Source organism: Dipodomys ordii, unplaced genomic scaffold (genome assembly GCF_000151885.1).
Source record: "Dipodomys ordii isolate 6190 unplaced genomic scaffold, Dord_2.0 Scaffold114, whole genome shotgun sequence".
Lineage (NCBI taxonomy): Eukaryota > Metazoa > Chordata > Mammalia > Rodentia > Heteromyidae > Dipodomys > Dipodomys ordii.
The window spans coordinates 3,245,000-3,255,267 of NW_012267330.1; the positions used below are offsets into that span (position 1 = coordinate 3,245,000).

Here is a 10,268-nt window from a genome sequence, read left to right on the forward strand (position 1 = left end):
GTGTGTGTGTGTGGTGTATGTGTGCTGGTATGGAGGCTTGAACTATAGGCCACAGCTTCTTTCGCTTGGCTTTTTCTGCTCAAGGCTGGCATTCTACCACCTGAGCCACACTTCCACTTCTGGCTGTAACTGGTGACAAGAGTCATGTTTCGTGGACTTTTCTGCCAGGGCTGGCTTCAAATTGCAATCCTCAGATCTCAGCCTCCTGATTAGCTAAAGCACAAAAGTTAATGGTGCAAAATCTGACATCAAAGCCACAAAAATCTAATGTCAGAACCTAGGGCTATTACTAAAAACATAGATGAAAACCAGGAGAAAAATAGGCTGCTTAAAGATATTTTTCTACTAAACATTACCACAGATTCGTCTTCCTTGGAACCAGCCTGTTTACTGTGTGACTGAGGCTAAGAAGCATACTATTTTCTTTTTTTTGGGGGGGGGGGTCCAGTCGTGGGGCCTGAACTCTGGGCCTGGGCACTGTGCCTCAGCTCTTCAGCTCAAGGCTAGCGCTCTACCACTTGAGCCACAGTGCCACTTCCCGGTTTTTTTCTTTTTGCTTATGTGGTGCTGAGGAATCGAACCCAGGGCCTCAGGCATGCAAGGCAAGCGCTCTACCACTGAGCCACTTCCCAGCCGAAGCATACTATTTTCTAACCATAAGTGACAATAAACAAATAAAAGTCAAGGAACAGCCTTAAAAAGGGAATAAACTCTTTTGCCATTCTGTTATCAAACAGTTTTTCTATCTAAATATGAAATGTAAGTGTATTTATGTTCACCCAGATACTCAACATATCAAGAATGGTACTAAAATTGGAAATCTAAATTGGAATCTGTCCAAAATGCTTAAGAAGTTTTGATTAAAAACGTTATTGCTTGATTTACACAAATGGAGAAAATATGGAAGAGTGCTAATTCAAGCATCATAGGAAGAAGTATTTTACTTGATATGATTTACTAAGAAATGCACATAGTATTATTTTCAAGTTATATTAAGCAAAAGAAGTTGCCTGAGGCTGCTCAAAGCAAATTCAAAATACACAGATCTACAAACATTACACAATATCATTTACTCTGACAAAATATCACTGCTACAACCAATCAAGTAGTCAAATAAGGTCACTCACATTTTCTTTGGCTTGCCGATGTCCCTTTCCCATCTCTCTTAAACTTGCCAAATACAATTTTTCCAAGTTTTGTATTTTCTGAGTTTGGGCTTCTTCCCATTGTGCCCTGAGCTCCTCTGCCAAACGAGTTAAGTGCTCGTTCCTCCTCTGCTTTATGTCTTCTCTTATCTGTAAGGCGATGTCTCTTTCTTGCTCTCGAACCTGGAAGATGAGTATTGAGTACAAGGCTCGCAAAGTCTCTTAATTTTGGTTTTTACACTTGACTCTAAACCCCTAGAGGAACAGGCACTACCATCTTAACAATCTATAAGAGGCTAAGATAGTAATATGAGAAAAAAATTCAGGGCTCAGAAGAGCTCTGACAGCCAGACAAGAGCTCCATTTCTAGTGGACAACATCTCCAATTCTAGACACAATCACATCTAAAGCGTACTTCACAAAGACTCCATTCTTATTCTCCACTGCCAGAACAGGATAATAATCTATAATTTCCCGAGAATCATCTAATAACAAAGCCAATAATCTTTCCAATATATTTTCTTCAAAGTCAATCTAAACTTCCTATTTTAATTTCTGCCAACTTCAGATCATTTAAACTGGAATTATTTTCTAATATTTATTGAGTTACACATCTACCCTCCAACTCATCTCTAATCTACTTACCATTTTTTTTCAAAATGTTCCCAACTTGGTTAATACACAAGAACCAGTGCTCTTATATAAAAAAAAAACACTTAAATGAAGCATTTCATTTAAACACTCCAATGAGAAACACATGATTTGAGGAACATAAAGAAGTTAAAATAAATCCCAATAAATCATACCTGTAGCAATCTTAGTTTTCGTCTTCTTTCATAATCTTCCTTCAAAATGCAAGCTTCCTCATTAGGACTTAATCTCAGCTTTCCAGCATTCACTACTTTTCTCTTCATTTCTGTGTATTTTAAATATAAATGATCTGAAAAATATAAATGATCTGAATTGAAAGAAAATAAAAATATCTATAAAGAGATCAAATATTGAGCTGGAACTGTGGCCGAAATAGAGCTCTGGTCTAGCAAGTGTGAGGCCCTAAGTTCACTTCCCACAAAGAAAAGATTATTGGATAATGATTGAATAGGGTAGCAGACATTAAAATAATTTAAAAAATTCATATTCATACTTATGACAGTTAAAAGGCTCACGTCTGTAATCCTAGCTTCTCAGGAGGCAGTCCAAAGCCAGCCCAGGCAGGAAAGTCCGTGAGACTCTTATCTCCAATAAACCACCAGAAAACTGGAAGTGGCTCTGTGACTCAAGTGGTAGAGCATTTGAGCTGAAGGCCCCGAGTTCAATCCCCCTGACTGACCAAACCCCCCCACCCCAATGGCTATGCACATACAAGTAAAATAATGGGGCGGGGGAGGGGTAAAACAAGAAAGAGCCAGCTTATTTACTAATAATTATAAATCCAGCCTTTGGATCTCAGAACAATGGTTAAAAAGTAAAGAATGAAACAGAAAGGTTTGGTAGAGTTCGCCTCTACTTGTTGCATACTATTTACCTAGAATTATCTGAGATCTGACTTACTCCTATTGGCATTTTCAGTTTTCTTCATTTGAATGAAAAAGCAGAAGTCCAATGTGGCTGGCTCACATTTATAACTGTAGCTAATCAAAGGGCTGAGACAGAGGATCAGTATGAAGCCAACACTGGGGTTGGCAGAAAAGTCTAAGAAACTCCTCCAAAATAACCTACAAAAAGCAGAAATGAAGGCTCAAGTGGTCTAGAACTCCAGCTGAACAAGCAAGCTGAGCTATAGCCATCTGCTGGGTCTGTTGTAAATAAATGGAGTGCCAAGCATCACTGCATCTCATAACTGCAGCAATCCCATGGGCTTATTCTACAGCAAATTATTCTTTAATAATTACAAAGGTATCATTGATCACTTTAAAAACCTCTATTAGGCTGGACACCGATGGCTCACACCTGCAAGCTTAGCTATTCAGGAGGCTGAGCTCTGAAGATTGCAGTTCAAATCCAGCTTGTGTAGAGAGGAAAGACTTTTTTTTTGTCAGTCATGAGGCTTGAACACAGGACCTGAGCGCTGTCCCTGAGCTCTTTTGCTCAAGGCTAGCGCTCTACCACTCTAAGCCACAGCACCATTTCCAGCTTTTAAGTGGTTAGTTGGAAATAAGAATCTCATGAGGACTTTTTGTCCTGGGCTGGCTTTGAAGTGTGATCCACAGATCTCAGCCTCCTGAGTAACTGGGATTACAAGCAAGGATCATTGTTCCAGGATGAAAGATTAATCATCAAAATTAGTCATCTCCAATTAATCATTAAAAAAGATGGAAGTGAAGCTGGGGCGCAAGTGTAAAAAAGATGGAAGTGAAGCTGTGGCTCAAGTGGTATTGGTTTAATCTTGAGCAAATAAGCTTAGGGACAGAGTTCAAGTCCCATGACAAGAACAAAAAACAAAAAATAAAACAATACTCACTTCTATTAGAATAATTCATTTGGATGTGGTATTTAGATGAACCAGATGTATTTCTACTTTCACACTGGGGATTTTCACTTTGAACTGTGATCCTCAGATCTCAGCCTCCTGAGTAGCTAGGATTACAGGTGTGAGCCACTGGTGCTGGCATCATGACTTTATCTTAAGTCTCTTTCTCAGGCCTCTTTACTATGACAAGCTATACTCCTGCACACTTCAATCTTTGAAAGTAGCTGAAGCCTGCCACTTCCATGATGCAGTCTTCTAGTAAATGCTGCTCTGCTCATCCATTCTTGCCCTATCCAGGTATAATGCATATTACCTTCTACTGTTGTCTTGGTATTACTTCTTTTTGATCAATTTTCCTTTTGTAGATATATTCTTAATAATTGAAAGATGGTGGCTGTCATTCAAAAAAAAATCTTACACATGTAACCTCAGCACTCAGGAGGCAGGCAGAAGGATTCTGAGTTCAAGGCCAACCTGATATATATAGCAAAACCTCTCAAAAAACAACACAAGGGCTGGGAAGATGGCTCAGTGGTAGAGTGCTTGCCTTGTATGCATGAGGCCCTGGGTTTGATTCCTCAGCACCATATAAACAGAAAAGGTTGGGAGTGGTGCTGTGGCTCAAGTGGCAGAGTGCTAGCCTTGAGCTGAAGAGCTGAGAGACAGGGCCCAGGCTCAGAGTCAAGCACCACGACCGACCAGAAAAAAATAAAAAACAACCCCTCTTCTCCCCCAAAAAGCTGGAAAGTAGCTCAGTGGTAGAGAATGTGCTTAGCATGTGTGATACCCTGGTTTCCATAGCTGACACAAAATAAAAAAATATTAAACTAAAACTAATATTAATTACTGTTAACATTATGTCCACCTTTGGTGCTCAGCTCCATCCATACCTGAGTTCCTCCCACCCTGGAATTCCCGCCCTACAGCTGGCCACTCCCTCTCCACCTAGACCTACCAGAGCATGCACCTACCTCACTCTCCCCACCTCCCCCACCTGCCATGTACTCTAGCTCCTGGGAAATACGGTCCCTCTAATAAACATTATAATTAACATTCTCGTGTGCCTGCTTGCCTCTGGGTGGTCCCAGGATGGATGTGAAGGAGCCTTTCATTTGGTGCCAAAACCGAGGATAGGTTCCCTGGTGGATTTGCTCCCTGCTCCACTTCGGGTGAGGGTCCAACCAGCTGCCCAGGGACCTAGCCTGCAATCCTACACTCCAGCCAGAGTTGGACCACCTAGGTAATTTTCTTCTGGCCAAGCCCTCTACCTGCTGCCCATCCAACACCAGCTAATTAAGTCCTACCCCAAGGTAAGTGACCAGTTGACCAGAGATCTGGGTTTCCAATTTCTGTATTTCTATAGTAAGGCCACTTGGGTCTACTAAGCTCTGCTCTGAGCAAAATGTTGGCCAAGTGCCCAGAACTCACCGCAAGGGCCCCAATGATCTGAGAACTGTGGTTTGAAACCAGCCCAGGCAGAGAAAGGTCCCTGTGAGACTGTCATCTCTAATCTGCCAGCAGAGTACTGAAAAGTGGAGTTGCTTTAGAACTCAAAGTGGCAGAGTGCTAGCCTTGACCTGGAGAGCTGAGGGATAGCACTCAAACCCTGAGTTCAAGTCCAGCAACCGACCAAGGAGAATGCCAAAGATGCATTTATCCCAGCCTGGAGAAAGGCACTCTAGGGACCCTGGCAATGTTTCAACATCCAGAGGCAATTACAAACAACCACATGGATGGCAAAAATGGTGTCAGATCCTGGAGTCACTTGTGCTTGGCCCTTCAAAAGCTGATCAGAGCCAGGAGGTCATGGGAAGATAAGTTTGTAAGCATGCTTTCCTAATGCCCATATCTGTCTAACTGGGCAAGAACTTGCCAGTCATTTGTGATAGTGGGTAGTAAACGCTAAGGTTGTAAAATGTGAGGGATAATTTAAATCCCAACCCCCCTGTATCTGCTCAAAGTCCTAATTGGCAGTGACTTGAACTGGCACCAGCCATATAAATTCATCTGCCAAGGAAAGAAAGTTTGTAGACCTGAGGTTAGGTCCCTGTTTAGATCTGTCTAAAGGCCTACACAGGTAGGCATTGTTGGTGTCACTAGAGATCAGGTTCCTCAACCATCCAGAAAAATGCTTCTGCAAACCATAGTGCTAAACAGCCTATGCTACTATAGCCCAAGAAAAGGTCTGTACATCTGTTAAAAATTAACTGTTGAATATAACATTTTAAACAGGTTGCCCAGGGGCAATGGGCAGTACTTAGAATGCCAATCAGTTGCAGTTTTATCTAAAATATACTTGGAACTCAAAAAATTAAACCCCCCAACAACAAATCCTCAAAGAAACAACTGCCCAATAAATAAGTGGGCGAAAGACTTAAAGAGAAACTTCTCTGAAGAAGACAGAAGGATGGCCAAAAAGCACATGAAGAAATGTTCAACATCCCTAGCCATAAAAGAAATGCAAATCAAAACAACATTGAGATATCACCTCACTCCAGTTAGAATGGCAAAAATCAAGAACTCTAACAACAACAGATGCTGGAGGGGATGTGGACAGAAAGGAACCTTACTCCATTGTTGGTGGGAATGTAAACTTGTTCAACCACTTTGGAAAGCAGTATGGAGTTTCCTCAAAAGACTTCACATAGAACTCCCCTATGACCCAGCAATCCCACTTTTGGGCATTTACCCAAATGTTTACAAACAAGACCACACTAAAGCTACCAGCACAACTATGTTTATTGCAGCATTATTTACCATAGCTAAGATATGGAACCAACCCAGATGCCCCTCAGTAGATGAATGGATCAAGAAAATGTGGTATATATACACAATGGAATTCTATGCCTCCATCAGAAAGAATGACATTGCCCCATTTGTTAGGAAATGGAAAAACTTGGAAAAAATTATATTAAGTGAAGTAAGCCAGGCCCAAAGAAACATAGGTCCTATGGTTTCCCTTATTTGTAATATCTAGTATATGTACGAGTCAAGCGGAAAAGGTCAGATAATGTGATGTCAGGAAAATGAACCGTTAGATGTGTATTTTAATGTTTTTTTCTGCATTTATAAGATTATCTCTTTGTTGCTTTGTATGTCCCTCCCCCACAGTATAACCCCTGCTTTCACTATATTTGATGTCAGTATAACTTGTGGAGATGGGGAAAAACCAGTTGTTTAAAGATACAGGTGGACCTGTTGCAACAATGAGAAAAAAAAATATCTACTGCGATGTTATTACAAAACTCTGGCAAGTAATTGTCAGTCAAACTGTTAACAAGTTATAGGTAACCTCTATCTTCATTGATCTCCTTGTTGTTTTAACTGGAAATAAAAAGGGCTTTTGTGACAAAGACTCCTTTTGCCACAGTTCAAAGCCAGCCCATGCACAACTCCATCTCCTGACTAATTAGTAAAGAGCCAGGCTGGAAGCTGGCTCAAGAGACTCTCACCTCCAAGTATCCAGCTGCATGCTGAAAACGGTATTGTAATTCTTAAGTTGTAGAGCATTAGCCTGGAGTAGAAGTGCTCAGGGACAGCCTTGAGTGCACACCCTGTGAATGCCAGCTGGGACAAGCTATCCCAACAACGAATGCTGAGGAACCCCCCCCCCCAGGACAAAGTCAGTCCTGACAATGGAAAATGGAGAGGAATAAGAGATGACATCCTAAATGGAGTCACTTTACACTTGCCCTTTTAATCAGAGCCAGGAGATCAAGAAAAACAGTTGCTTGCCCACCTAATGTCCAGGCCTGTCTACCTTCTAACTGGACAGAAAATTACTGTCTTGCCTTTGTTACCTGCTATTTGTATTTATAGTAGCCTCTGCCTGGTACTCCCAACCAGCCCATTATGCTCTCCCCTACCCAGGTACCAAGAATACCCTAGACACCCCCTTCCTGCCCTGAGTCCAGTTATTCCTCCTTTCTTGTAATAAGCCACAACTGGGCTTATACTCCAAATGGAATGCTTCTGGCCCATGGCCAATGGGTGTTCTCCTATATCATTTATGTTAACTGACCTTGTTACCTTGTCAGCTTTTTGTCTGACCTTTCAAAAGTTTCTTTTAACAGGATAACATCCCCCACCCAGGGCACCACCTGGGAACAAGTCAAGGCCATCCTGTTACTATAGGCCAACTGGAAACATCACTTACATTGCCCTGCCTTGCCCAGCACAGACCCAGACTCTAAAGACCCCCAGCTCTAGAGGACTCCTTGATACTCCCAGGCTAGCGGGAAGAAGCCAAAAGAACCCATGATACCCACTGGCTCTGGTATCTTTAAATATCTCTGCTACCTCCTCCTCAAGTTATTGTAATCCCAAAGCAGGAAAAGTCTTATTCCCCCCTCCAAGGATGCCAGGAGTTAGGTACCATGCTGTATCTCTAATTTGAGACAGAAAAGGCAATTTCAGGTCTTTGATAGCCCCTTCTGGAAATCAATCCCTTCATGGCATATTTCTCTCTTGGGCTACTAACAGCAATTTTTGCCTTTTATTAATTGTGTCTTGCATTTTAGATAACTATTGTCATGGAGAAGATGAGGACCTTTACCAACCAAACTGTCAGGCAAAATGGCTCTTGGACAGTGCTCGGCTGAGCAATGAAGCAGGGACCCCTGACTACTTCACCCCTTTACAGCAGGAAGTAGCTCCAGAAGAAATGATCTCTACCATTACCTCCCCCCACACCCACGGCCTGGTACCCCTATTTTTATTAAACAACAAAGTGGGGAAATGTTAGCATTATGCTAATCTTTGGTTCTCAGCTCCACCCATACCTGAGCTCCTCCCAGGCCCTACAGCTGGCTCCACCCAGACCCACCTGAGCATGCACCTACATGCCCTCCCCCGCAAAACAACCTGCCATGTGCTTCCGCTCCTAGGAATTATGGCCCCTCTAATAAACCTTATAATTAACTTTCTTATGTGCCTGCTTGCCTCGGGGTTGTCCCCTGGGATGGATGTGAAGGATCCTTTCAATTACAATAATTAATAACATTTTCACATACTATAAATGCACACTGTGTTCAATTAGGCACAAACAGAATATGACCTAGGGTGACCTAACGTGGACCAATACTTTTCCAGTGAATTCTCCATCTCAGTGTAACTTCAATGAAGACACAGATGACCTTATATACCATTTTATGCCTGTGAACTTGCTCCATGAAGGTGCTTAGGTTATTAGTTTTGGACGACACATTCAGTGTCTTAATTCACTTAAAGTATCACTATTTCAACAGGATTATGATGTTTGTATTTAAAAACTGTTCCAATGAGTCATACTGATGTGATATTGGTAAAATGAATTGGTAAAGGCTTTGGTAACAGTACTTAAGGTGTCAGTTATTTGTCTTCATATTATACATGAAAGAAATAAAGGCCTCTGTGTTAATGGACCTGCCCTCTTGGCAGAGCCAAGAGAAGAATTTGCTTGCCTCATGTGAAATGGCTCTTTGCTTTCTACCATGCTAAAACCTGGGGTAAAAAAAATATTTAATTTTTTGCCTAGACTAGTCTAGGAAGCAAAGTCTGTTGAGTTCTTACAGTCAATAAACTACCAAAAAGTCACTTGCGCTGTGACCCAAGTGGTAGAGTGCCAGCCTTGAGTGAAAAAAAAATAAGAGGCAGTGTCCAGGCACCAAATTCAAGCCCTATTAGCAGAACAACAACAACAACAACAAAATAGAGGGTTGTGGCTTAAGTGGTAAAGAACTTGCCTAACAAGTTTAGGTCCTCCAGTACTGGAAAAAAAAATTTTTTAAACTATTGCACAAAGTTATAATATACTTATCAGGAGGTATGTGATGTCTGTATGATGATGTGAGTTTTGATAGGTTAGTTAAGACAATGCCTTACCAGGCTTCTCTACTATAATTATTTCTTCCCCTAGTAATTGATGGATAGATAGTACCGGCCTTATAAAGTCATATTTCTCATCTCTTTTGCCCATTGTTTATTTTTATCAACCACTGAAAATTGTGCAAACCAGTCACTGTATCAAGTGTTTTCTATTTCCATTACTCCTTTCTATACATATCAATTATTATTACTGCTGGTGCTACTTCCTTAAGTTGCTCATTTATGAGGAAATTACTTAGTAAGAAATTACTTGCTCCTGTCAAAATTAAAATTCTACTTACCTTGCAAAATTTCATCTAGAAGATTCCTGACACGTGGTAATCACAAAACACTAAACTCAGACAAGGTGGGCTAATTAACCAACCATGCCCACTAATTAGCAGGCACTAGCCAAGTCACTTAATCTTGTTGGCATGGCTTTCTTAAGCTCTATCAGGGGAGTGCTATCTGCCACAGCGGGTTAAACGAACGACTGAGACTTAATGAGCCTAAGACTGCCTCACACAAATGTTAGGCTCATGGTTGCCGTTCCAGAGGCAGAGTGACAGGATGTGCATGTATAATGACATATTGTGTATGTCTATAACCAGAGGGATTAAAGGTCGCTCTTTGCAAAACATGACTCCGTGCAGCGCTCTTAAAGGACCACCGCACTCAGGCGGGAAGCCTGGAGGCGGGGGCAGGGGCGAGGCCAGGCGTCCGTCCGGGCGTCCGGACCCCGCGCTCCCGCCGTCCGTCGGTCCGTCCGTCTGGGCGTCCGGACCCCGCGCTCCCGCCGTCCGTCCGTC

The 10,268-nt window shown here is 42.0% G+C and overlaps 1 protein-coding gene across 5 annotated transcripts in view; it reads right to left on the bottom strand.

Annotated features, from left to right (window-relative positions):
• Cep295 (centrosomal protein 295kDa) overlaps positions 1-2,083 on the bottom strand; it is a 44,869-nt gene extending 42,786 nt beyond the window's left edge. For all 5 annotated transcript variants that reach the window (XM_013028832.1, XM_013028831.1, XM_013028830.1 and 2 more), the window contains exons 1-2: positions 1,952-2,083; positions 1,128-1,328 (exon numbers count right to left, since the gene is read on the bottom strand). In XM_013028832.1, coding sequence (XP_012884286.1) covers positions 1,128-1,328; positions 1,952-2,059 — 309 coding nt within the window. In that variant the 5' untranslated portion in view covers positions 2,060-2,083. The remainder of the gene's footprint in view (positions 1-1,127; positions 1,329-1,951) is intronic.
• Positions 2,084-10,268: the final 8,185 nt, after the last annotated feature.